Source organism: Aplysia californica, unplaced genomic scaffold, assembly GCF_000002075.1.
Source record: "Aplysia californica isolate F4 #8 unplaced genomic scaffold, AplCal3.0 scaffold00491, whole genome shotgun sequence".
Classification (NCBI taxonomy): Eukaryota; Metazoa; Mollusca; class Gastropoda; order Aplysiida; family Aplysiidae; genus Aplysia; species Aplysia californica.
The window spans coordinates 171,645-199,407 of record NW_004797761.1 but is presented as its reverse complement, the minus strand read 5'-3'; the positions used below and the strand labels follow the sequence as shown (position 1 = coordinate 199,407).

At 36.9% G+C, this 27,763-nt stretch overlaps 1 protein-coding gene across 2 annotated transcripts; it reads left to right on the top strand.

Moving 5' to 3' along the window:
• Positions 1–219: 219 nt before the first annotated feature.
• LOC101851887 (N-acetylglucosamine-6-sulfatase) lies at positions 220–27,763 on the top strand. 2 transcript variants are annotated; one of them, XM_005105773.3, is made up of 12 exons: positions 220–404; positions 8,252–8,311; positions 9,119–9,322; positions 10,935–11,000; positions 11,875–11,973; positions 13,145–13,312; positions 13,778–13,860; positions 15,349–15,467; positions 18,064–18,167; positions 18,926–19,243; positions 22,689–22,799; positions 23,588–27,763. In XM_005105773.3, the coding sequence occupies exons 1-12, from the start codon at positions 240–242 to the stop codon at positions 23,756–23,758; spliced, it is 1,668 nt and encodes a 555-aa protein (XP_005105830.2). In that variant the 5' UTR covers positions 220–239; the 3' UTR covers positions 23,759–27,763. The 2 variants fall into 2 exon arrangements, with proteins under 2 accessions (XP_005105830.2, XP_005105831.2); XM_005105774.3 differs by lacking the exon at positions 18,926–19,243 and adding an exon at positions 20,711–20,914 and having other exon boundaries at positions 221–404.

Sequence of the window (27,763 nt, the reverse complement as noted above, 5' to 3'; positions counted from 1 at the left end):
GTACAAGTTAGTTTGTCATAATGAAGATCATATTTAAAATGTATGTACTTTTAAGCCTTTAAATTTAATAAAATACACTTATAGCACCTATTTAGATATATCTGATAAAAAATAGTCTATTTTTTCAATTGTATCTCTCTGACATTTTAGTTATAAATTCCATTCAGAACAGCACATTTGGCAATACAAAAACTTTAAAAACAAGAGCATGTGATGTATCATGTGATCAAACATTTAAGATGGTGGATGCTGCCGGGTGTCAACTACGACGCTGCTCGAAAATGAGTTCTATCGTATTGTATGCTTTGCTTTTTTTCACCTTGTCGGTGACAGTCTCACAGTCAAAACAGCCGAACATAGTTTTTGTGCTTACAGATGATCAGGATGTGGCTCTGTTCGGTTACGTAAGTACATCTAGAATCTAGATCTAGATCTAGATCTAGATCTAGATCTAGTTTGGGTAGGAGTTTAGAAAGTAGAAAGAACAGCAGAGCCGAGCAGGAGCTGTGCCGTTCAACTTAGTTTAGATCTAGATCTAGATCTATTTAGATTTAGTAGTTTAGTTTAAGAACTCTGAAAATTGTATATATTATAATGCAAGTGGCTATTCTCCGGCGTGGCGCCAGTCAATAGATCGGAAGCTATTCTCCGGCGTCACGCCACCACCGGTCTATTACTATTACTTTTATTTTTATGAAGGCCACCTCTATTCTCACCCCGGATGAGAATAGTGCGGCCGAGTCTTTTGGCTATTCTCACCCGGTTCGCGTGCACCGTTATAGCGTAGACCTAGGCCAACCAATTTTGCTTTCACCCTAAACCACAGAATTCTACACTGTGATAACAGAAAAATTGTAGAACGGAAATTCTGTGCCGTGAACAAACGTTCCATTACTACTGTTAGCTTACTAAAAGCGTACAATTTTGTCTGTGGGCAGTGGAGAGAGAAAGAGAGAGTGAGAGGAGTAGCGCGAGAACTTCCGGGCAAAACAAAATGGCGACCCGCGTAATTCGGCTCGATTCGAAAAGTTAAATAGCCGTAGCATCTTTGTAGACGACCAAATTAATTTACTTTTGGGAGTGTATACAGACCCGGTAACCGGGAACAAAGTCACAAAGTATACAGACCCGGTAGGGGAACTCTTTTGTGATTTCGGAAAGTTTCAGCGCCTCTTGGCTCAGGGTAGACCTAGGTTCTTCTAGATATCTATGGCCCAGGTCTAGATCTATATCTAGATAGACAGACATAAATCATTGATCTAGTTTCGAGGCTAGCCTAGATCTAGATCTAAATGAAGATTTCGGATGTCTTTTCAATGAACGATCGTTTTTCCTCCGTTTCAGAGTTGGAGGAATCACAATTTGAAGAAAAGAACAATGTCATAATTTCAATCGAGCAGTCACCCTCTCTATTTCTCTCTCTCTCTCTCTCTCTCTCTCTGTCTCTCTCTCTGTCTCTGTGTGTATCGCTCGCATTCTCTTTTTCTTTGTTTGTCTCTGTCTTTATTTCTCTCCACCTATTTCCCACTCTATCTTTCTCTCGTTCCCTCCTTCCTACCAACTGGGGCATGTCATATACATTTTGTTAGCACTTCTCTCCTCCTCCCCTCTCTCTCTCTCTCTCTCTCTCTCTCTCTCTCTCTCTCTCTCCCTCCCTCCCTCTCTCCCTCTCTCTCTCTTTCTCTCTCTCTCTCTCTGTGTATCGCTCGCATTCTCTTTTCTCTTTGGGGTTGGAGGCAAATGTGAGAAAAATGTAATTTGGTTTTTTTTTAAAGTCCCCAAAAGTCTAAGATTATATTTGAACAGCCCCATAGGTTTTCCATTTCCTCATCATCACCATCATTCTATTCTATTCTTCCTCTTCCTTCCCCCTTCCTCCACCACCACCACCTCTTCCTTCTTCTCCCCACCATCATCATTCTCCCTCTCTTTATCATCACCACCACCATCACTTCCTCGTCATTATCATTACCATCATCATTGCCACTGCCAGCATTATCATCTCATTCATCGACATCACTACATGTACCACACCCACAAGAAGAGCGGCCATTTTGGAGTTATCACTTTTCGCCTTGGGAATGCCTTTAAAATGTTCCTCCTTCCTTTGCACTGAGCAGATTTTTGATAGGTGTAAAAAAAAAAATTTTCTTTCACAGTGATTAATTAATTAATTATTGTGATGCAATTTCAGAGTACATGAATGTATTTTTTTTTTACATTCAAATATCAAAATTTTGCTCAGTACGATTGATCGTAGCTTCTGTATACCATTCCACCAATTTTCATGCAATTTTGTTAGAGAGTAAGAAGCCTTCGGTTTTTTAAAATTATTGTTTGTTTTGCATGTTGGTGCTGTTTCCATTCCATGACAACTTTCATATTTTCTGTCTTATCAAAATTTACTTTCTTCATTATTTCTTATTCCCGTAGCTATAATTTGTTTTCCTAAATATAAATCTGAAAAAGAATCATCCTTGGGGTGAGCTGTTCCCCGTAAAAATGGACAGCAATAATATGAGCACATCAGAAAGGAATGAAAGGAAAACAAAACACAAAAACATAAAAATGAGATCTATTTTGTTTGAAAGAATCCCACAACAAGGTCCAAGTAAAGAGCATAAAAACATTGAATTGTTTAAGTCAAGAATAATGACTATAATAATACTAATAGAGGACATTTAATTTTATAGTGCCTTCGGTAAATTGTAAACTGTCTGGAAAGGTACATTTTAGGGCCCTCTTCTTTGCTGAATCTACTGTCCTTGAGCTCCTAATATACACCTGCACAAAATTACTTTGTTCAAACTGTTTGATGGCAGCTTCCAGGGCTTTGAAACTTTCAAATTCCGTCCAAACGTGTATCGACCGAGCCTCTGCCATATTGGAACTCAAGTGAACACAAGTCGATTGGAAAACGTGTTTACGTCATCAGTTTGTGACCGCCGTAAAAATAGCCACAGTGTTAAAATAATGATTCTGTTTCTTTAAACGAACAAAATTGATTTTGTGTCTAAAATCCCTGTCTAGTCATATATAGTATAGCTTGCTGTTTAACTTTTCTCTTGTTGTTATAATTTTCGATAAATTTAACGATATTTCGCGACTTCAGTACTTTCTTGTCATATCTCCGGGTTTTTTTGTAAACAGTGAAAATGTAACTCCTTATGCTCACTCTTTGTTATGAACTCGCGTCTTTTGTGGTGAACACGTTTCTTCTAGCACCTAACAAAATTCTAAATTGGAGGAATTGAGGCAGTTTGTGTCTGAAAACCTATCGTTTGTATCAATGGAAGAGGCACGAAGTGGTGAAGTTATGGGAATTTTTTTCCAAGACAAACAGAGGGAGACATTTGCAAAATTTTCAAATTATTAGTAATAGACTAGCGGCATGACGCCGGAGAATAGCTTCCGATCTATTGACCGGCGCGACGCCGGAGAATAGAAGCCACTTGCTATTATAATAGGCCATGGCTTAGCCTACCTAATATGGCACAAACATTTGGAATTCGCAACTTGAGTTGCCTTGTGTCATGGGTTCTAATGCAGTAGTTTGCCTTTTAAAATTTTGTAAGTGGTTTGAATTTACTCATTTCTTTGAAAATCATGAATTCAAAAGTCACAGATGAACAGAAAGAATGATTTTCAGTAATCTCAACAGTTAGGACTCTTTCTATGGATATTTTTTTTTTTTTCTTTCCCTTGATAGTCTTCCTCAACAAATTGTTCATGAAGAGAAGGTTGACAAAGTTGAGAATGTCATTTTCAGAGCAATATTTTAAGCAATTGGATCTATCGAGATTAATAGTAGAAGTTTTATTGTTTGCATTCGTTGTTATCAATTCAAGCCATGAAAACTTAAGCCTGAATGTCCCTTTAAACCCACAGCCATGTTGTACTCTTCTAGTTGTTTTTTTTTTTGCGAGGGGGGGGGGGGGGTTAGGCCTTTGTGTACTGTGTTACATAAATCAGGGCATGGGGAAGAAATTGTTGCATCAGTGTTCATAAGAAGAGAGCAATCTTTGGAATTTGGAATTTACCCAAATCTCGTTGACCAATCGACATAAATGGTGCGTACTATCGTCTTTAATCTGAAGGTATGCATGCACTTTATATCTGAACAAGGCTGATATGATGTTTTTTTTCTACCTTTCAAGGTCTTCTTTTCTTTTCTTGACATCTTCAAACTATGACCTCATTGTATTTGCTTTGGTTGGGGTTTTGTTGTTTTGTTTTTATTGTTTGCTGTTAGTTTCTTTTTTTAGGAGAAGGGATGCGGGACGTTTTTTACTTTTCATTATGATAATATGAGCTTTTTAAGGAATCTCTGTCTTGTTCAGTTCTCAATACCCCAATACTAATAGTTTTCAAAAAGATTGAAGTGGCTATTCTAAATTCTTACTCCCATTCCTTTTGCTGTCAGTTTTGGGTTGAACGGTTGACAGTAATGAGTTCTTTGGACTATATACTGTGATACAGATTCGTCAATTTTAAAAAATCTTGATAGTGCTGAACGAGTTACAAATCCATTATGATTTTGCTTTTTGGGTCTGTTTAATCTTCAGCTTGAATTTTATGTTTTCATTTCATGAAAGCATTATCTTCATTAAGCACTTCTTATCTTTTTAATTGAATATTAAGACTGTTATTTTGATTTTATGTTTAAGTGAATATTAACTCATTGTGTCCTCATTCCCTGTGCATGCAGGTTACCAGCACTTAAGCCCCGTAGGTCAACTGCTAGATTTACATGACCCGTTTGGGTAACAGAAAGGAAAAGATAGTGCTCAGTCAAGCATGCTTTCTAGTCCATAGGGTTTACAGTGTTGATAACTCTGAAGTCTCTTGGAACTCTAAGGATTATTGAACATGAAAAGTTTAAATGTAGAGTTATATACAGTACTATTGTTTACACAACCAATACTATAGGCTGTATTGATTTTTGTACTTGTGCTGCTCATGGTCCTGTGACAGGGAAAATGATATTAGGATTAATAAGGCTACCTCAAAGTACAAGGTGTGATAGTGTATGAAGCTATTTTGACTTTTGGGAACAGCTGTTGTGGGTTGTGTTCTGTTGAGGCTTGAGAAGTATAAAACACAGAGTAGAGAAATAAGCTCTGTTGTGCAAATAGGAGTGTGTTGTTGGGTGAAGCAGTTCCTACTTCTTTCTTAATATGCTGGTGTTTCTGTCTGCCACCCCCCCCCCCCCTTTGCACTAAATAAACTAAATAACTGTCATGTGAATATGCTTCTCTTCTTTTTTTTTTTACTTTACTCAAACTCAAGCTTTGTTGGGATGCTGTAAATATATAAGAATCTGTGAGAGGTGGGTTTAGCTTTTGAGGGAGCATTTAAACTAAAGTTGTAATTATTATGAATATTGAATGATAAATGAAATGGAAGTAGTCAGGTCCACTCCAAGCTTAATCCATTTTTTACGGAAGCTTGATCATAACATAGACCCATTGTACACCAGTAGGAAGTACAGCTCCTTTAACAGGGGAACAATATGCATGCTTCATCAGTGCTCAGATAGGGACATATTTTGTGTAGCTTTTACTTTGATGTGTTGTCGTTGCCTTCTTCTTTCTGTATTCGGTCTACTCAACCAAGTTCTTTACCTTCAAGATCACTTTGTTTGCTTACGTGTATTTTGATATTGCTTTCATCAGCGGATTCTTTTTAAAACAATAAGTGTTTTGTGATTGTGCGTTTTATCATCTTTGAAGAGCATTTTTCTTTCTAAGTGTTGTTTGATGCAATCTTGTTTCACATCCCTGCACATACATACTCTCAAGTTTGTAGTCAAGTGCTTTTGATAAGGAGGGAGATTAACAAAACATGATAAAGTAAGGGCTAAGAGGTGGAACAAGTGTCTTAAAAGGGCTTATTTGGGAAGATTGGCAGACTGCTATCTGTTGTGCTCGTAATTTATATGATGCATTTTTTACCCTTACAATGAGCTCCTCTTGCAATACCATGCCATGGTATAATGACAGTAAAAATCTTTGTTCGTCTCATAGGGAGACATTTGTGTTGGTCCTTTGCAATGGCAGTGTTGTTACAAAGGTCATTTGGGCTCACACATACACAAAACAAGAAAGGATATATTATAAATGAATTTTTTGTGCTGAAACACTTTCATTCCATAAGCATTCTCTCTCTCTCCCTCCCTCCCCTCCCCTCCCCTCCCCTCCCCTCCTCTCTCTCTCTCTCTCTCTCTCTCTCTCTCTCTCTCTCTCTCTCTCTCTCTCTCATTTGTAGCAATATGTGTTCAGTAACTTGCTTTCTCGTAAATGTCATTTACTGCTGGTCAATTATTGCAACTCCGATGTTATTGAGTGGCTATGGTCACTTGGCATTATTGCCTCCTGTTATAGAACATTTGTCTTGTATTGCATCCATGATTTCAAGGAAGTGGAACTGTTGGTTTCCTCTCCTAGAGAAATAAATACATTTCCTTTGACTTTGGAGGGGTTTTTGGGTTTTTTTTCAAATTGAATTGCACAATTAATAAACTCTATATATTTTAAGTTACCCTTTTTCCTCAAGGCTTATTTGTCGAATTATCGTAGAGTCATCTATCTGTGAATTTTATTAAGTAGGTTGTTTCATACCTATTTCTATAAACCATTGGTATATATCATATACAAACTTGGTGACAAAACACATCCCTGGTGCCGCCAGTGTTACAAAGGATGATGTCAGATTGTGTGCTGTTCTGTGTAATGATATGGATGGGACAAGGGTCAAAAAGAATTTTAATGTACAAGGTAAAAAATTCATATCTTCTATCAGTTTACCAACCAACTTGCTAATAATTTGAATATGACCTTTACGTTTTCTTGAAGAAAACTTATATGGACACGAAAAACATGAACAATTGACTCAACTCTCTAGACACCAAGTGATTTGTCAGTCTTTCAGCTCCATATATTTAGATATATATCATAAATTTGTCTTGAAAAATAACAGTAAATGAAACAGTAAATCAGGCGCTCTTCAATATTGGGGCATATGGAGTTAATGGTATCATCTTTAAGTTTTTTCATTGTACTGCTTTTGATGAAAAAAAAATACCCCTTTGTCTTGTATAGAACTCGATATTTGCGATTTAAGGGGGGGGGGATGTCGCTTGGCGTGAGAGGTAAAATTAGCACAAAAAACGCTGCTAAAGTCTGGTGACTCCCAAAGTTTGAGTATCCTTGAAAACTGCAAATTTACATTTTTGGTGCCTTTTTTCAATATTTTCAGTAAGATCCACATAAGAATGTGTTTTTGAATGGATGTGAAAGGTGTTAAGCCCAAATTAAAAAATTAGATGAGAATTGCTCAACAGGCAGAAAAATGTCGGTTTCTCGATTTCACCACAATGCCACACAAATGCTTTTTCAGTCTGTAGACCTTTTACTGTACTGGAATATAATCCTCTTCTTTTTTTAGATTAGTGAAAAGGCCTTTTATTATAGTTTCTATTTTACTTCATACCGTACCCTAAATTGTGATATTTGTCCCAGTTCAATGAGACCATCATTGTTTCAATACCAATATGTATCTTCAGCTGGTGTGAGAAAAAACTCCTATTTTCTCTTTAGGTAATTTTGTAGATTTGTTTCTGATAATTTTGTTTGGTGCAGTGTATGTTTGTATGAAGATGGGGAGGACTATGTGTCGGGATTGTGGGGTTTGGAAAGTAAGGTGTATGGCTTACTACCTTAATTTAACTGTAGTTGAAGAAACTCTGACATGCATGGCTCAGTTGGCTGTTTCTGTTGTTGTTGTGTGTGTGTGTGAATTAAAGAATGAGAGTGACATTTGTGTTGAAATTGTCCACTAAAGAAATTTTTTAAACAAAAAATTACCCTCGCTTGTCATGTGTGAGGTGCTTCACAGTGAGAAGTGAGAGCATTGTCAGAATAATTTGAAAGTCAAACTGAAAGAATATTAAAAGGGAGCAACTTAATCAATGCTAGATCACAACGAAAATTCTATTTCAAGCTGAATCCCATTTGGGAATTTAACTTTTTTTAGGTTTTATCAATTGTAGGTGACCAATCAAAAGAATAGGAATTCATCAGTTGGTAAATTTAAGGAATTTTCTTAAGTTTATTACCTATCAGGTATTGAGTACTCAGACAATTCAAATTGGTGAGCTAAGGGCTAAGTTCAAATGATGAATTATGTTTGCTATCTGTGGTCTTGTTTTCCAATGTTTTTGTATTGGTTTTACTTTTTTTTTTCCTTTCAGAGCCCCATGCCAAAGGCAAAAGCACTCATTGGAGATGTTGGAAAGACTTTCACAAACATGGTAGGTTGGGGCGTACTGCACAGCAAGGCTATTCTTGTTCCGGGATTGTTGTTTTTTTGTGTTTTTTGGTGGGTTTTTTTGTTGGTTTTTTCTCATCTTAATTTAGCAAATTAAATATTTATTTTTTTTAGTCAGGAGGGGGGGGGGGTCGTGTAGATGGCTGGGGGCTGTATCTGCAACTGATTGTTGGTTATTTGAGAAAAGGGGGGAGGGGGTTGCACAAACTCTGCAGGTTGTTAAAGTTAGCTATAGATTTTTCAGTTCCTCCTCAGAATTTGGTCTTGTTGTTTTTCCTGTGACAGATGACCGGGACATGTATTGTGTCAATGCACCTCTTAAGTTTTTTTCTCCTATACCTGATCCAAATGGCATATTATTTATGTAATTTTGAAATGACATTTCCATACGATAAGATAAATCTTTTATTGTTCAGACGCTGGCACACTGGTTTGGTGTTTCACCACACACACACAAGCACACATGCGCTCACCCCCACACTCACACACATCTCTCTTTCTGTGCGCCTTCTTCTATGATATTTTAGGAGTCGTGATTTCTCTGGAATATGAAGACCTGTTCCAGATGACTTTGGCTTACCTCCCTTTGCGCATTACTACCTTTCACACAACAGTGTGAATGATGTCTATATATAGAGAAAATGTGTGGAGGTATTGTAGCTATATATCAGTTGTGTATTCTTTACATAAATGAAACTGATTTCATAAAATGATCTTGATTTTTGCAGACCAAAAATGGAAAAAGCCAGTTATAGAGAGGATTTGTCTTGATTTTGGTTTTTATCTCCAGTTTGTGTCCAGCCCTCTCTGCTGCCCCAGTAGGTCGAGCATTCTTACTGGTAAATATGTGCACAACCACTTAGCCTCCAACAACAGCCTGACTGGGAACTGTAGCAGTCCTTCCTGGCAAAAAGGACCTGAGCAGGAAGCTTTCCCAGTCTACTTGAAAAAAAGTGGCTACAAGACTTTCTTTTCTGGAAAGTATTTGAATCAGGTGTGATGAGATATCTTTCTTTCTTTTGATCTTTTTTTAAAAAATGGTATTTTATAAACTATAAACTACCCCCTGGGGCAGTCCCAAAGGGGGGACATTAACCATGTTCTTAGGCACAATAGAATTGTAATTGTAAATGGGCTGATTCATCAATGTCATGCTTATAACTGTGCCTGAACTTCAACAGGGAACTGCTGCTTTTTCTTTCCTAATCCTTACTATCGTCATTTTCCTCTACTTCTTTATATGTTTGTCATTCTCTTGTGACCCGCTATTTCCAGGGTGTCTTGATAGCCGAAGCAGACTTTGTGCTGTTGAAGCTAGGGAGGTGAGCAAAGTAAGCCTGATTCCCTGTAAGGGCTTGTCTGTTGACACCCGCCCCTTGGCGCTCATATGACCTTATGCTGTTGCGAGCTCCATAAAACCTCTACTAAAACAAAAAGACTATAAACAGAAACCAATGTAGTATGTCAGAGAAAAGGAAGGTCCTCAAGGATGATTTTGTATTGTTTTGTCTTTTTTTGTTGCTGCTTTGTTGTTCTTTTTTTTTAAGATACATTTTATGAAAATTCTTCAATACTAAAGTGTAGAATGGTACCTTTTTCTTTTTCTTCCGGACTATAGTTTCAGTGATTTGTATTAGTTTTAGTTTTAGTAGAGGTTTTACGGCGCTCGCAACTTCATATGATTTGTATGCTACTTTAAATTTCACCCTTCTTTGTACAAGGGCTGTCTGAAAAGAAAGGTTAAAATGGTCTCTGAATGAATTGTTTTATATGGATCTGAATAAAACTTAAATACCTTGTAGTAACACAATTCAGCATACTTCTCTACAGAGTCCCTATGCAGATCGATGTATTTTTTTCCAGCAACGCATCAGGGACATTATGATGGTCAAGAGAATGCGTCTAATCTCAGTCCTCTTTAACTTCTGCAGTCTTATTTCTGTATATGACCCAAAAAGATAAAAGTCTGATTGAAATGAGGCATTATCTTCCAGCAATGCATAAGGATCCATAAGACAGAAAGTCAAGATTTGGTGTCTGAGGAGCAACATTGTCATGTTAAAGAACAAAACTCTTGCTGGGGTGTATGGGTCTCTTTCTGTCAGTTACAATGGGACCCATTGAGCCAAGACTTTGGGATGTTCCAGTTTCTCACAGACAGTTTCGCGAACTACTAATTTCGTCAAACCTCTATAGAAATCTTCCTAACTTTTAGCTGCCCATCTTCCTGCACTCCCAAGCACTTGTACCTTTGGCTGTTCCTTGAGATGTATCACTATGTTTATTAATGCAAAGCCATAGAAGCACACATCCAGTGTCATGACAGATACTTTGACAATACCAAATAGCCTGTGTTCTCTTTTGAACAGTGCATGCAGATTGTCAAAAGACCTATTACTTCTATAGTTGTATAACTATTTTCACCTTAGCTTCATACACTGTGCTTAGAATGGCTTGTCTGATAAATGAGATTTGTTTTGAAAGGTGATTTCTTTATTTTGTCACCCTGAGATGCTAACCAGCTCTCTGAAAGATTACTTATCTTTTATTTTGATAATTTTTCGGGGTTCATGACCATATTCATAGCTTTTTCTGTCCCTGTACAGTATGGCCAACCAGGAGCTGGGGGTGTGGAACACATTCCTCCTGGCTGGGATGACTGGCATGGTTTGGTGAGTTTATCCCATCTTTCTGTTCTTTAAATTAAATATGTTTTACTATTAAGATGTTTTCATTTGGAAATGGTACTTGTTGTGGGTCATATAACTAGAAATGTTGGAAACTTTAGTCAAAATTAAATAAGTCATGTCTATGTCTTCCCTATATAACGTAATGGTGGCTTGGAATGAACTGAACTTTTATGTGGATGATCCTTGTTTGCTTTTTCAACAGGTTATTCTTGGAATTTTGATTAATGTGTCTTTCGGGCTCTCTGTTAACTTGTCCTGTTTCTGTTGGAGATGAATATCAAATAAGTTGCTGGCCTTAGAAACAATCTTACTGTGTTGAAAATAGGCTAACCTATACCTGTATATGCATACCTATTCTAAAGAGAGAAAGAAAATTAAGTACTCTTGTTATAGTATCATAATTATGAGAGAGGGATTTTTTAAGTCCTAAAATCATTTATTGTTTCTTGGTCTATTTTACCAATTGGACTAATTTTCTGTTGACTTTATGTTACATCTAAAATTGTCTTTACCTATACGTACTGTTCACAGTTTGAAAAATGTGAGAGATGTTAAAGACAGCGTGGGTTTGTTTTATTTGTTGTTTGGGGTTGTTTTGTTGGGGGGGGGGGGTGGAGATGTGATGGATAGGGTCTGTGATTTATGGCACAAACTCAGATACCCCCGGGGCGGTGTCTCTGACTGACGTGTCTTTAGGCCATTCCCAAAGGGGAGACATTTGTAAAATTGTAATTTGACTGATTCATCCATGTCACGCTGATAACTCTGCTTGATCTACAACAGGGAACTGCCTCTACCAGAACAAACTCAGACAGTTGCATGTGTCATTTCAATTCCAATTTTATTTCTTCCCAAGGTTGGCAATTCAAGGTACTACAATTATTCACTGTCTGTGAATGGAAAAGAGGAAAAGCACGGAGATGACTATAAGTCAGACTATCTCACTGATATCATTGTAAGATTTATTGCAGCTACTACTGCTATTGTCTACTCCACGTTTGCTATTCTATCTTTGTTCTAATGTATGTTTGACGCTCAAAGTGAAACCTGGATGTCTGATGTTTAACTTATGTTTATCCTGAATTGGATACAGAGTTGTGTCTACAAATCCAAGGCTTTTGTCCTTGAGGGAATTAAGCCAACAAATGATGACCATACACTCTCGATTTAAAACTACCGTAATGGTGCTAGATGGTTCGCCAAGTCTAATGATCTGTTATCACAGTTGACACTGCAAATGTAAGTGCTCTTTTCTTTACTAGGAGCTCATAAAAACTGAAACCCAGTTAGTCTGATGTTCAACTTTACTCTTTCTCTTTCATACTTTAAAAGTTGAAATATACTATTATGAACTCGTTCATTTCAGACCATGAAAAGCATTATGTTCTTTTTTGGGTGTCTCACAATAGTATGGTCATTCTTCTTTGACTTTGTCAAATAAGGCAGACATCTTAGCTCTACTTGCATCTCTGTTAGCTGGCTCCATTTAGCCGTTTAATAGTTTTAGTTTTCCACAAGATGGATATTCATTAAATTTGTTTTCATTTTTCTAGCTCACTTATAATGGTAATGTAGTCTTTTGTGCTTGGAGTTTGAGAATTATCAAGTTGAGATACACTATAATCTTGCACTTTAAGTGGCTTGTATTTATGGTTAAAGGATGGCTTAAATTTGTTTTTTGCCTAAACGAGTTTGACTTTAGTGTCTTGTTATGGCACATTAGATCACCTCTTCATGCTTTTCCTATTAAAATCGAAATCAAAAGTTTGTGGAGACCACTCTGATTATTGTATCCCATCATTCTTAATCAAAATATTTTTTAAATTTCTTTTTCAATGTAGGTCTTTTTTACGCCTCCAACAACACAATTTATCTGAGAGAATACAGCATCCCAGCAAGAAGACTAAAATACACAATTAATAAATATCTCACGCTCTTAAGAATCCATCTACAGTTTTGTGCGTGCAAAGCCAAAGCACCTAACAGCTTCGCCACAGACACCAGTGAACAGAATCTAAGAAGGGCAACATTTATGTTATTGGGGAAAATTTTATAAAATTGATCAAACTTTTTGTTCTGATTATTTTGTCCTCGCCATCACACGTTGTTATTTTATGTGATTCCAGCACCGGCGAGCTTTGGACTTTTTGAACAAGCAGAATGGTGACAGTCCATTTTTCCTCATGCTGTCCACCCCTGCGTGCCACGAACCGTTTGACTCAGCTCCTCAGTTTTTGAAAAACTTCACTGGTGATAAGGCTCCCAGGACCAAACACTTCAACATCCATGGCACAGTATGACAGTTCCTCAATCTTTTTTATCTTCATCCTTCTTCTTTTATGTTCCTGTTTGTCTCTCATCATTTATTGGGGGGGGGGGGGTAATGTATTTTTTCAATCAACATCTTCCATTCTAGTGTAACCTTCTGTTTATTTTAGTAATGTTGTCAGTGTGTTGACACAATGATCTGATGAAACATGGATTTTTTAATTATATAATAATATAGTACTGGCTTTATTGATTATATTTTTTGTTCCTTTATTTTCGTTGTTCTTGATATTTTTTTTTTGACAGAAGGAAATCGATAACTTGATATTTTTTGCTCAAGAGTCTCATGCGGGAAGGCAGTGTCAGAATTGTGAAGGGTTGGATAAGAAAAGTAGAGGAGTTTTAATAGTATCCCATATTTTTAAGTGTAGGTATTTGGTGTATATTTAATGACACAAAGACATGAGTTTGATCTGTACTTTCCTGTACAGGACAAGCATTGGCTGATTGAGCAGACAATTACACCGATGCCCAATGACACCATCACTATGATTGATGACTACTTTAGGAGCAGGTAAACATTGGATGTCTTTCAGGAGGCAGTGTGTCGGCCAGCTGCTGTTGGCTGTAACTTTAGCGGAAGGGTGCCATTTTTTTACTGGAAAGAGCAAGACAGTGGGGAAATGTGCCACTTGTAGAAGAGCATTTCTTTCTTTCTTTCTTTTTTGTTATAGATCAACACTTTGAAATCATTTATGGTGAATACCAGCATTTTCTGCCCATTCCGTCCCCCTCTTCAATTTGTTGTTTTTAGTTACTTAATTTTTTATAATGATACAAACTAGTTCAAAGGACTTTCCGCCATTCAAGCACTAGTTTGTATTATTGTATAGAATGAAGTAACAAAAGAAAAAAAAATTTTTTTGGGGGGGGAACAAGCGAAAAATAGGCTGCAGGTAACAACCAGTTACAGTGGTGCATTTAAATAAGGCGAGTGATTTTCCACCTCATTCCGTTCCGGGTAGACGTTTAAATGCTGTTGATATTGTGCTTATGGCATGATCAATTTTCTTGTATTTTGTTTATATTATTATGTTTTTTAAAATAAATATTTTAAATGCTATTGATCCCTGAATGGCAATTTGGTTTACAATTGCAAGCATACATACATTCATACATACATACTCATATGCTTACATAAATACCCAATATTACACCAATACAGAATATGTCTCTACCATGCCATTGCTGGTCACCACTGTGCAGTTGCCTGTTTTTCTTAGCTAGGATTGTTGTGTCTTGCTCAAGGACACACACTAGTGACCACCCATCTGATCCCCGTGTCACAGACACTTGCTTGACTTTACTCCCTACAGTCCTACTCACTTGGCCACTGAAGCCACCCCTGGGGATTTGATATTTTTGCCTTTTTTTTCTCTTATGTAAAAAAAAGTTTTTTTGTGCCACAAGTGGTAAAACCCTCTTTGCCAGGGAGCAAATCGTGCTGGTGAAATAGCACATCTCAGCCATAAACCATGTTGTGTCCTCCATGCTTTCCTCTGCATATTCCCCATTTTTTTTCTCTCCTTTAGAATCTGGCACTCCCTGGGGCGGTGCCGCTGACTGAAGTGTCTTTAAGCCATTCCCAAAGGGGGGACATTTCTCTTTCAAGCACAGTAGAATTGTAAATGGGCTGATTCATCATGTCACGCTCATAACTGTGCCTGATCTGCAACAGGGAACTGCTGCGTTTTCTTTCCTAATCCTTACTATTGTCATTTTCCTCTACTTCTTTTGTTTGTATGTCACACTCTTGTGACCCGCTTTTTCCGGGGTGCCTTGATAGTCGAAGCAGACCTTGTGCTGTTGAAGCTAGAGAGGTAAGCAGAGTAAGTCTGATTCCCTGTAAGGACTTCTCAGTTGACACCCACCCCTTGGCGCTCATATGCCCTTGTGCTGTTGCGAGCGCCGTAAAACCCTTTACTAAAAAAGAAAGAAAAAGAATCTGGCTTCTATTTAGAAATGTTTGTATATGTATATAAGTGTGCTATTTGTTATCCAGATGGCGCACTCTTTTGTCTGTGGATGACATGATTGAAGGAGTGGTGAACAAACTGAAGGCTATGGGTGAGCTGGACAACACTTACATCTTCTTCAGTTCAGACAATGGCTATCATTTAGGTATGTGAACATTTCGTTTGTACGCCACCGTTTGTGTGATTTTGGGTTGGAGTTGTTGGGTTATTTGGTTTTGTTGGTGGGTTGTTTTTTTTTTGTTTTTTTTTTGGGGGGGGGGGGGCACTTGAAAATGGATCAAGGTCTTGTCTCTACAGGAGTAGTCTTTATTCCACTCGATTGAAAATGGGTGCAGAGTATCAGACTTTGTGTATTCATATGTAACAACATAAAATCAATTGTCTTTAGCATTATTGTCTGCTGGTTCACGGGAGAGAGGATCACCCAGAACAGTTTTGGCGACCTGCACCCAATACCAGGATAAAAGAGGCTAAAAGAGAGAGAGCGTTGTTGTTTGGTGCTTGGATGATCAAACAACTGATCTGAAGAGACATTAGATAATGCAACGGACTTCAAAGCATTTCTTTTCCGCAACCCACATTTCTTCATATGCACTGGCCTAATAAGCCTCGCACACCATTCTCATAGAACAAAAAATATAGTCCGGTACAATGTTACAAATGCTACAGTATGTGCAATGGAATGATGCTGACAATCACAGGATCATCAACATCCAGTGCCAGATCTGCGACAGATCGGCGATCATGGTTCTCCATTCATTCCTTTGCTCGGATGCTCTTAAAAAAGCTACGTTTCCCTGATCTTTCCCTGTTACCCATTTGTTTAGGTTCCCTAAGTAGTTTGTTCTGGGCCTACCTCTGACTCATTTGCCTTCAATTTTGTCAGTGACAGCTAGATGTTCAAGACCCTTATATCTATTCAGGTGTCCCAAAAACTGCATTTGTCATTTCCTGATTGTTTTTAATAGTGAGCGTCCCACATGGGCTTCATCAAGCACTACCTCATTTGATTTCTTTTCCTTCCACAATACTCTTAGCCTGTTTGAGACCCACTGGAAAAAACAATAAACTTCACAACATTAAACCCAAACTGGGACCACGAAATCCTTCGGGCCTCTCCAGAAGAGACGAAGTCATTTTTACTCGATTACGCATCGGACACACGGCCCTAACACACAAATACCTCCTTCAGGGAGATGAGAAACCGTTTTGTGTATGATGCAACACAGATTTTACCATTAGACACATTTTAACCGAATGTCTAGACTTCGGAGAGACCCGAGGGAAATATTTTAGATGCTAAATAAAAAATTTGCAAGATCTGTTTTCCGCCGTTGTTCCCAACAGAATATTGGATTTTATGAAGGCCATTGGCCTTTATGGGAAGTTATAAAATAGATTGTTTGAAATTTTTAAGTGTTATTTAGAAAGTTGTTTGAAATTTAAAATCTATTTACACTCAATTTTTAACATTTTAACAATTTTAATTAGAAATATTGACCCGAATCAGGCCGAGCAGTTAGCAGTTGAGAAAAAAAAAACTTGTTTTGCGCGCTTAATGACCTTATGCAGGTGTGAGCGCCATAAAACCCTGTACTAAACTAAAGAAAAGATATTCTTAGCAGTCTCCTTAGAATCTTGCTTCCGTTTTATTTTCACTGTCTTTAGTGATTGTCCAGCATTCACAGCCATATCAAAGGGTTGACCATAATAGCATTTCAGAACTTTCATTTTGGTACTCGATGAGATGTTTCTATTTTTCAGGATTGGGCTCATTTTATTGAAACTAGCCTTAGCCACAGGGTACCTAATGAAACTATCTGATCTCTGTTTTATTTTGCTGCCACATTTATCATCATTGCCTTTTTCACCCTGGATCAGGATACAGGTCACGAACAAACACTTTCCCTATCCTTGGCGAGTAGCTTGATGTCACTCCATGTCTTCCCACTTTCCTGTACATCCATTTCTGTGATTCTTCTCCAGGTTCCACCTGGTCTTCCCCTTGGTCTTTTACCCTGTGGGTTCCAATGTAACACTTTCCTTGTCATGCAGCTGCTTCACTTCTTAAAAGTGTGTCCAATCCATCGCTAGTGCCTTCTTCCCTCCTCATCTCTGATTGGGCTCTGTCTCGTTCTTCTTAATACTTCCTCGATGGTGATCCTATCTGTCCCTCTGATCCTCTTTGCACGTCTGAGATGCGTTATATGTCTCACATCCATACAACAGGACTGATTTCACGTTTGAATTGAAAATCCTAAGCTTTGTTCGTAGTGAGATATCGCTGGTCCTCCAAATCCTGTTCAAAGAAATAAATGCCGTCTGTGCCTTTCCAATACAGGACTTGATTTCAGCACCTGTTCCTCCCTCTCTGTCAATTATACTCCCAAGATAGCAGAAGGATTCGACATCTTCTTAAGATCTTGTGCTTTTCCCTCTACTGTGACCTGCTCCTTTCGTAGTGCATCTATCCTTAGGACTTTTGACTTTCCGGGATGGACCCTCTATCCAACAGACTCTGCAACATCTTTGCACTATCGAAAATGTATCTATAGTTTTCTTCAAATTTAATCAAAACAATGTCCCCGGTATCGGGCACAGAGCTGATTTTTTTTTTTTTTCCATCGATTCGATATGATTTCTTGTTCATAGATCATATTTTAAAAATTGACTGACAAGTTTATTTTTTCAACCTCAGGGTCTGGTAGTAAGTGTTTTTGTAACATTCTTCCCCGCAACAGGTCAGTTTTCTTTGCCTTATGACAAACGACAACTGTATGACTTTGACATCAGGGTGCCTTTGATGGTGCGAGGACCCAATATAACAGCAAACTCCACAAGCCAGGTAAATTGTGTACAGTCCATTTGTTTCTTTTATTAACTTAATAATACACTTCAATGGGTGAATGTGTTCTAATAAGACTGAGTCTACATTCTACATTACTTGTGTTGAGTGCTGGTAGCTCAGTTTTTGTGAAGTAGTCTTTGTAGAATATGATTCTGGTGTTTGTCATACTTCTTGCTAAAGCTTTTGAATACAGAAGAAATAGGATGTTAGATTTCCTTGTCACCATCTTGAGATTTTTGTTAATTTTGTACTATAGAACTTTTAGAAATGCGACTTCTGTACACACCTGAAGACACATAGAAGTTCCAAAGGTTGAAAATATAGCCTGCCATTCTGTAATGTTCCTCTCATTTCAATATCCTGGGAGGGACAGCTTTATATCCTTTTGAAACAAATTGTTCTGTGCATACTTGTTTGTTACGCTGACTCAATAATAACCTTTTCAGCTCCTGTCAAGCTGTCCAGTGTGGCTGCTATTATTGCTACTATTTTCGTTACTTATTGTGTCTTCGTGTTGTAGCAGAGATTCTCCTAACCACAGACATGTGTTGATGAATACCCTCTACTTGTACCACATTCATATGTTCATTATGTCAAAACTGTCCTACGTCTGATGCTCACTTTATATCATAGCCTACCATTGTGGGCTACAAAAAAATTTCTTTTCTTTTCTTTTCAGTCTCTTACTTAATATTGCCCTGTAATAATTCTTTGTGGTTGTAGGTTGTCTTATTCTGAGCAAAACTTTTCTGCAGGAGACAGTCGTGTCTATAGACTTGGCCCCAACTTTTCTGGAAATAGGGCAGACTGGTCAGTCTCCTTCAGGTTTTGATGGAATGTCCATCCTCAAAATCTTGGAGACTGAAACTTCCGGCCTGACAGTAGGGATGGAGGATCTAACTCCCAGCTTCAGGCTTAGTGCTGGCCTCAAACATGAGGCCCCACCACACACAACCAGTGCAGCCGAAGAAACCAATGACTTTAGTTTCCGTAATTCTTTCTTAATCGAATACTTTGGAGAACATATGATCTCAGTTTTTGGATGCCCTCAATACAAAAATGAAGGAATGTATGTGAGTTGCTTGACAGATCCAGAGATTTTCGCCCTGTGATCAATGCGCTTTTCCAGCTTTAAACTCGGCCCCATCTGAAAACCCAAAACGCATCTTCCTGCTCTTCGCTGCATCTCTCTACCATATCTTATTTAAATTTGCATCAGAAAACTAGGGCTAAAAAACTGAATCTAGCTTTAGGAATTTAAAGTTTCTGAAAACGGACAAGCTTAGCTGGGGTGAGAAAGTATTTCACAATTGACTTTCGTGTACAATATTTTATGATTGGCCAAGTGTATGGAGTGAAGAATCCTGAAAGGTGGCTTATCAAGTATAATCCAGGATTTGTCTGTGTTCAATCCCATTCTATGGGTGTGCTTTATAGATCCCATTATTCAGGAGATCATAATTTGAATTAATACAGTCAAACCTCTCTTAACAGATGGCCACCTGTATAAGATAATCACCTGTACAAACGGCCACTTCCCATTTCCACGTTTGCATTAGTTTTACATTATAATATTTTATGATCTTCTTAATTCAAAAATGATGAATCTCACAAGAGTTCCAGCTCAATAAATCATACAACATAGATTAAGTGCTATTTTTTTTCAAGTGCAGCAAGCAAGATTATAGAATTAAATACATTTCATCCAGTTCTCAAGAAAATTGAGTGTCAAAACTTCAAAAGGAACTTTTCAAAGGAATCATGCTTGTAATGTGAACTGAGAAAAATATTGAATCCAAAAGTAAAATGTTTCCATGACTTTTATAGACTAAACTGTAAAGAAATCCTATGTTTCAGGATGGGAAAATCAGTGTTTAAACAAAGTCCGTGGCAGAAATAAGGAACTTGGCTCTCACCTGTCTGTGTCTATTTGCATTTTGCTTGTCCCCTTCTATTCCCTCTAAAAATCCTTGGAGTAATTTTAACCTAGTTTTAGTTGATGTATCTGAAAAATGAAATAACACTGCACAACATGGACACATTTTTATTTGAAAATTTGAAACAAAACGTTGAAAAATGGGATAGTTAAAAAACACTGAATGCAGCAGTTTTGTCTTTCTCTTCAGTGTTTGTTTTCGGAACTCCAGTACACGCCGTTTTGACGAACTGTAATATAGTAAAATCAGTACAGGCCCTGGAGAATATGTATTTTACACTAAAGGCACCTCTTCTCTTCCATTTGAGAAAGAAAAGTTTTTTCTGCCCTTTTGTTCTGCTATTCCCCCTAACTGATTGTTTTCTTGAACATGGAAAGTCACAGTGTTTGCCATTTTTTTACGAGAACTAATTTCAACCATGTGCTTGCCCTTGTTTTTTATGCTGTGCAGCAAAAGAGGATATATGTGAGCTCATCGCTTGTTGCTTTGTCTCCTCCCCCCACCCCACCCCAGATTTTGTGAAAGTTTGCATTCTTTTTTTTTTTTTTATTGTGAAAAAACGACTGTTCTTTTATTGCTTACCGCTCTTGCTCTGACCGACAGGAAAGCATAATGAACATAGACTTAGCCCCAACATTTGTGGACATAACCGGACAGAAAGTGCCCCCTGATTTTGATGGTGCCAGCTTCTTGGGATTGCTGGGTGGGCAGCCCCATGAATTCCGAGCTACTGTCCTTGTTGAGTACCACGGAGAACATTCCAAAAAAGTTCCTAGGTGTCCCAAGTTAAGCAATCGAGGAGTTTCTGTAAGTATTTTTTCCCCAGATGCTTTTAGCGTAGACAATGTTCTCTTCTTTGATTCTGTTGTTTTTTGTGGGGGAGGAATAACAGAACTGCTATTGTCTTTTTATGGATGAAGTTTTGTTTTTATAACAGTAGTCTGTGGGTAAGCTTACGACGTAAATCTAAATAACCCTGGTTAAAGTGTCCTTCATTCATTTTTGGCAGCTCTACCTTTCACATTCAAACAGAGCAAGTTATAAGAGTACATGAATGCATCCTTCAGTCTGGAGATACTATACAGTTGTGCTGGATTTGGGGGGGGGGGGGGGGGTCGGCTTCTTTAACTTTAAGCAACATAGGATGTGACTGAACTGGCCAAGGGGGTGTGTAACAAGGTTTCAGAAAGACATCCATTGTAGAGATTCTGTGATGTGTTATTTGTCTTCCTTATAACAGTAAACAAATGCTTGCACATCCTGCACTTCCTTGTGTGGTGAGGAAATGAAAAAAAAAGTACCCGCTTGCCTTTATATTGTGATCTTCCCGGTAAATACGTAAGACTTGTGCTTGCAGACCCAGCTGCTATTTTTCAGTTGCCTCTCCCTATCTTTCCCCAACGCTTTCTTCATCATTTTTCTTTTTAACTACTTGAAGTAGAGTTGAACTTTAGCTAATGAATCTTTATTATGAAGTCTATTGGTCTTTATTTTAGTTAAAAGATTGTTTTGACTTGTTTTTTATTACCTCCTGTCAGTGAAAGCTTTTTTTAAAGATAGCTATGATCATTATGGAAGTCAAATATACCTTGTCTAATTTTTGCCTTTAAGAAAAGTTTCTCTAGTGTTTCAAACATTTCGTCCTTTTCATAAACCATGTGACAAGTATTTTTCATTCTTCCACTTGTAACTTCCTTTCGAAAAGGGTCATTTTGTCTCTCTGTCTATGTGTTTACTACATTTTTTTTTCTAGGAATTTATAATCTGCAGTTTTTGCTTTGACTTGTTTCAATTAAAGTTTCAATTAAACCTCCTATCGACCAAAATTAATTTCATGGATTTTTCTGAACAGCCAGAATCAAATCTGTGTTGTCATTCAGAATTTACGTAAGTTTTTGTATCCCTGACAGTATCTCATTCCCCATGCCATCAGCAACATTGGGGAGAAAAATAGTGAGACTGAATGCAGAAAATGCCAGTGTATTGTAGAGGAATTTGATAAACAATCTTGATTTGAAAAGTAACGTGAGCTCTTAGGTTTAAAAGTTTCAGTGATACAGCGCGCTGGCACGCGAAAAGAATTCCCTTAAGCTTTGAATTCTCACGAAAAAAGGAGCATCATCATGTCTTTTTTTACTTGACCAATGTTAGAAACATGGATTTTGAGGACTGGACAGAAATGTGTATTTAATAAGAGGAGGTGAAAATGGCATGTTCTGTGTCATTCTGGCAAAAAGGGGTAAATTAAAATGACATGGAGTGGGTTTTTCTGACCGGTAGAAGTTTATGACAATGGGAGAGGTTTTCTAGGAGGATACTTCATTATTATTTCCATCTGTGGGTGCTTTCATATTTCAATTTTTAATTAATTTTTTTTTTTTGAAGGGGTCATTTCTTTTTTTTAAGTTGCAGAGTATGTAAAGTGGGAAAGTGTGGTAAAAGATGTGTTCAGTATTTCTTGTTAAATGACTGAAAAAACTGTTTGAAGAAAATGTATCCTGTTTCTTCTGTTGAACATCGGATATGCCACTATGAATTGATGGTAATTGACATGAAATATTTATTATTCCATTTCTGAAAGAACTGTGATGCCCACTGTGTTTGTGAAGATGCCTGGAACAATACATATGGATGCATTCGCTATGAGACTCAAAAAGAAAGCTACAAGTACTGTGCCCTGCAGGACCATGCTGTAAGTGTCAGTAGATCCGTAGTAGTATGACATTTGTACTTTACTTTGTTTCATCCTCAATACTCACGTTTTTCGTTCTTCATATAGTAGGCTAGCCGCTCTAAGGTAATTACTTTCATATTTTCAAGCCGAACAGGAAACAGGTCTTTGTAAAAGGGGAAATAGCATATGGGGCTGACCAATTCCCCTGTGAGTTCGGGGAGTCTTGTTGAATGTGGGGAGGGTGTAAGTCAAAGAGTTACTGTAAATGTAATATCATGGAATTGCTGTATTGTTGAAAGCATCATCTCAATAAGGTGGAAACTGCTATTCATATTCTTACAAGCTTAGCTCAGGGAGAGATGGTCAATGGATGGACTTTTTGTGGATGGGGGGGGGGTGATGCCTAAAATTTGACATAAGAAAGGGTTTTTTGCCCAACAGGTATGAGTAAAGCATATGGTATGGGACGAAGTACAGTGTAGTTGGCTTAAACAAAAATTAACAGGATTGCCAGATTTTCTTTGCATTAGCTGTGTTTTCATTTAAGAAAGATTGCTAAAATAGCAGAGAAAGAAATCAGTCTACTTTCTTTTGGTTTACCGCTGTTTTATAATTAACCTTGTTCAGTTTGAGCTACCCCACTTATTTTCTTTTGATCTTATGTGATACGGTTATATTATTGAACAGGAAATACACAAAAAATTGTTACTAGTATCTTCATTTATTCAAAGAGAAATGTGATTATATCTTTCTAACTTGATGTTACAGACAACTGAACTCTCAAATTAAATTTTTGTTATTTGCAGAATTTTGTGGAAGTTTATGACATGAAAAACGACCCATATGAATTGAAGAACATTGCCAAGACTGCTCCTCCTGAGCTACTGACCAAACTCAGCGAAGAACTTGCAAACCTGTCCCTCTGCTCAGGTGCTACTTGTCACAAGAAGATGCGAAGTCTGGAAGGGTTGAACTGATATCAGCGAAACAGATGTTGGTTTATTGCTGTGCTGTATGGGCGCTTTGTGCTTTATCATGATTCAATGAGTGTTAAAATGAAGTTTGTGTGAGTGTGTCTTCCATAATATTTTTTCAGCAACCGTGTCATTGCATAATTTTTATTTCTTCTTGTCTTCTTTTTGATTCGTGGACACTTTTGAATTGTTATTCATTTCTTATGTGGAATGCACATTTAAACTATGTATCTACAGTTTAGCATGCTCATAGCAAAATCTGCGGGATGTGGAAATGTTTTCCGTTTTGAACTAATTTTGCCGTGTATGTGTTTCAGATACAAAGAAAAACTTGTATATGAAAAAATTCTGGACCTGAAAGATCTGTGTGTTATGCGCGTGCTAGATTGTATTTTCATGGTCTTCATAACAATTGTCGTTGTTTTATTTTGTTATCTTTTCTTTATCTAGACTCAGAGTACCGTGTGAGATTTGCCTTCCATCTTTTAAATCTATGTACTCGTGTGTCAATATGAAATCCTGAGTACTTTATAATCAAAATAATAGCACTCTTGAATAAGCTATGAGGGGTCTGTTGGTTGTTTCCTTAGATATGATCGATTTGGCCCAATTGTGAGAGTTCAGAATTGCATAAGAAGAATCCATTTCCAGTGATAGTCTCATTTTTCTTATGGTGTCTGGTATAGATCATATGATTGGCATTTCATTTTCTCTAATTTTTTACTGCATTTTGAGGGGGTTTTGTTTTAAATCTTTTTAACATTTTATGGGTTTTGGCTTGTTTTGTACCTAAAGAGCGTGGTTAAAGAAAAAATCTTCCAATAAATACCTACGGTCAATACAATAAATGTTATATATCAAGGGAAAGGGGGTTGAGTATACTTTGATTTGAGACGATAACTATATATGTGTATGATGTCTCATTTACATATGTAATCTACTTACTGTGCGACTGAAAATAGAAAAAATGGCTTTTCTGATCTTTACACATGCAAAGAAGAAAAAAGAATTTTTTACAATGAAATTGACTTCATTTCTAATTTATATCAAGGAGCATTCAATTTAACAAAGTAGGCTATACCAAAAAATAAATTTTGTAATTTTAAGCCAATTGGTTGGAAGGGATGTTAGCCACATTAGTATCATGTCCTGAAATGCAAACAAAGTCACATTACATAAAAATTGATGACTGTGGTATATTACCTCAAAGAAATATTGGGTTGATATGTAATATTTTAAATATAAATCATGCATTCCACTCAACTCATTTGCAACTTATTATTTTTAGATTGCAGAATTGCTGTAAATAGAGTTTTTCACTAACATTGCTAAAAGAGCCTCCCTTTGGCTCCCAAATATGTCCATGTCTATAGATAATGTACATGAATTCTTAGTTCATGGATTGACCTTTGTTTAAAAGGAAAAAAATTATAGATGGCGGCAGATGGGAGTGATTTGTGTAAAATGTAACACCCTTTTAAGTATGTAGAAATAATTTTATTCTTCCTAATTTGTCATGAATAATTTACGAGAGTCAAGTGTACTCAATACGTCGAAGCACCAAACTGGATAGATTTGATAAGATATAAAATTTATAGCCTTCCAAAACCATACATTTTTGTTTTATCTTTCTTAAAGGTAAAAAAAATTATTATTTTTTGTTGTTGAAATGAATTTTTCTATGCAGTATGGCAATGCTCGGAAAAGGTGTTACATGCAATGTTTTTTATCGTTGCAGCCTAATGTTGGCCTTGTATCACGACTATCTTGTTGCCAAAAGCAGGTCAAGAATACCAAAGATAAGTTTTCAGAACATTAGTAGCACATAGTATCACTGGAGTTATGTGGAGATACAGTTTTGTCTTCTACTTCAAGGGATTTTTTTACACTTTATTAATTTTGGTGCTACGTTGGATTGAAGTTAAAAATACATTTAACGACAAGTTATCAATTATTTGTTTTGTATTCATGTAAGTCTGTTTCAACAGTCTTTTATTTCGAGCTGTTGTTACAAAGGTTTTATAACTTAATCAGGTATCGTACACAGCTGCCCTTTGTGTGCCATTGTACAAAATGGTAATAAAATCCCAGTCTGTTTTTTATGGCATCTTTTCATGCTTCAATCATGGTTATTGGGTGCACAGAGTTGTATGTTAACCTATGTAACATAAAAATTGACGTTTTTATACTCCTAATCAAAGTAATTCATCTTTTTTTCCTTTTCAAAGATTGTAATATGGGTCATGGCTGCTGTTTTCAATTGTTTGACTTGTGTAACATAAATCAACATATTGTTTCATAAGGCATAGGTATAACATACAAGTCATGGTCTTCGGTCCGTCATAGTACGTGAAATAGGCACATGTGTAAGCATCAGCTTTATATCATGGCCAGCTGTTCTCTCGCTCTACTGTAAGGTCTGGGTAAAATTTCTTTGACAGATATGCCTGTGCCCCCTCCCTGTGACTTAGTATTTGATCTGTTGCTCACTCAAACTTTATCAAATATGAAGCATGTTTCCTTGGGCATTATGCTTTTGATATCACTCACAAGGTATTGATAAATATTTGATCATATTCATGATTTATACATGAACTGTTGAAGTTGTAAACACCTATCTGTATTGTATTGTAAGAGTGAATTGTTTGGGATTTCTTTTTTTGTGTGTGTGTGTTGCCAAACCAGTAAAGTTTGATGTCGTTCAATATTTGACCTTTTGTCCTACAGATTTATGTGTGAATTAATTATGTTGGCCTCTAATACAGCTGCTTTCTGTTTGCATTTAAAACGTAAGACATTTCTGATCTTTTGTGGTTTTTTCTTGGAGACCTCAATCCTCAATGTATTCAACAGTATTAATAATTATGATAATTACGATCTTTCCAGTGCTTTCCTTTTGTTTCAAATCACTTTGACTTTTGTCTTTTTATTCTTACATTGTTTCAATGTTTGGAACCTTTTAGTATAAAGTCTTGTGATTGATATGGAATTTGTACTCTGTGTTAGGTACTTTCCTGGGGTTTGTTTGGGGTTTCCTTTTGGCTGTGACATTTCGTATAATGAGAAGTGAGTGCATATTTCTTAAGTTTTTCAAAATTATAATTGTTTGAAAAAATTGCATACCAAAAGTGTTGATACCTGTCTGCTTTTTGTGCATGCGTTCACATATTATATAATCCTAATGGACCTGACCGTGTGTTACCTTCCCCGTGATCTAGCATAAGACCTAAAGGAACTCAGCCCAGATGCATAGGTCCTGTAGGCTCAGAAGACCAGTTCTCTCAGGAATATGGACATCTATGTAGTCAGTGTTTTGTCAAATTGGAATGTTTCTGTGATAATGTTTTGCGATAACTTGTTTGTGTTTTGCACCTTAACCTATTTGTCTTCATGAAGAAACAGCTATTTTAGTGGTCTTTCTTTTGGGATTAGACTTTGGCAAGAATGTTAATTTTCTCCCTGAATATGGTTTTGTGATACAAAGTTAAAAACTATTTCTTTTTTCCTAGTCACAATAAATCACAGAGATGAATATATTTGTAACCAAACTAGTTATGAAAGATACAAGTATGGATCCTCTTGGCCCTCTAATTTGATACTCACTTTTATTTTACTCCTTGCAAAGTCTCCCAAAATAACTTCTACCAGGAAACTGAGCCTACAATTTGCACCAGGGTCATCCACTTCATAATCCAGCATAATGTGTTATTCTGTAATGCTGGTTTAATTTTTAAATCTAAGTGAGTTTCAAACGGAACAGGGTTAAAAGTGTATAATCAAATTTTTCTTGCAACAGCGATATGAAAGGAGTTCTTAAGCTTAAAGCATTTAGGTTGTCAAGTCTTGTGTGAAAAGATTGTTTTTATTTTTCAATCAATCAATATTTGAAGTTTGATTAGAGAGTTCTGAAAAATTGCTTTTCATTTTGTTGATGCTAATTCATTGTTGATTTAATGAAAGGCCCCAGTAAAATAGGCAGAATAAAAGTTTTTGACTTTTAAGCTTTTA

Coding starts and splice junctions, on each gene's coding strand:
- LOC101851887 (XM_005105773.3), top strand. CDS start 240: ATGGTGGATGCTGCCGGGTGTCAACTACGACGCTGCTCGAAAATGAGT. Junction 11,001..11,874: donor GGGATGACTGGCATGGTTTG/GTGAGTTTATCC, acceptor TTTCTTCCCAAG/GTTGGCAATTCAAGGTACTA. Junction 13,313..13,777: donor ACTTCAACATCCATGGCACA/GTATGACAGTTC, acceptor TTTCCTGTACAG/GACAAGCATTGGCTGATTGA.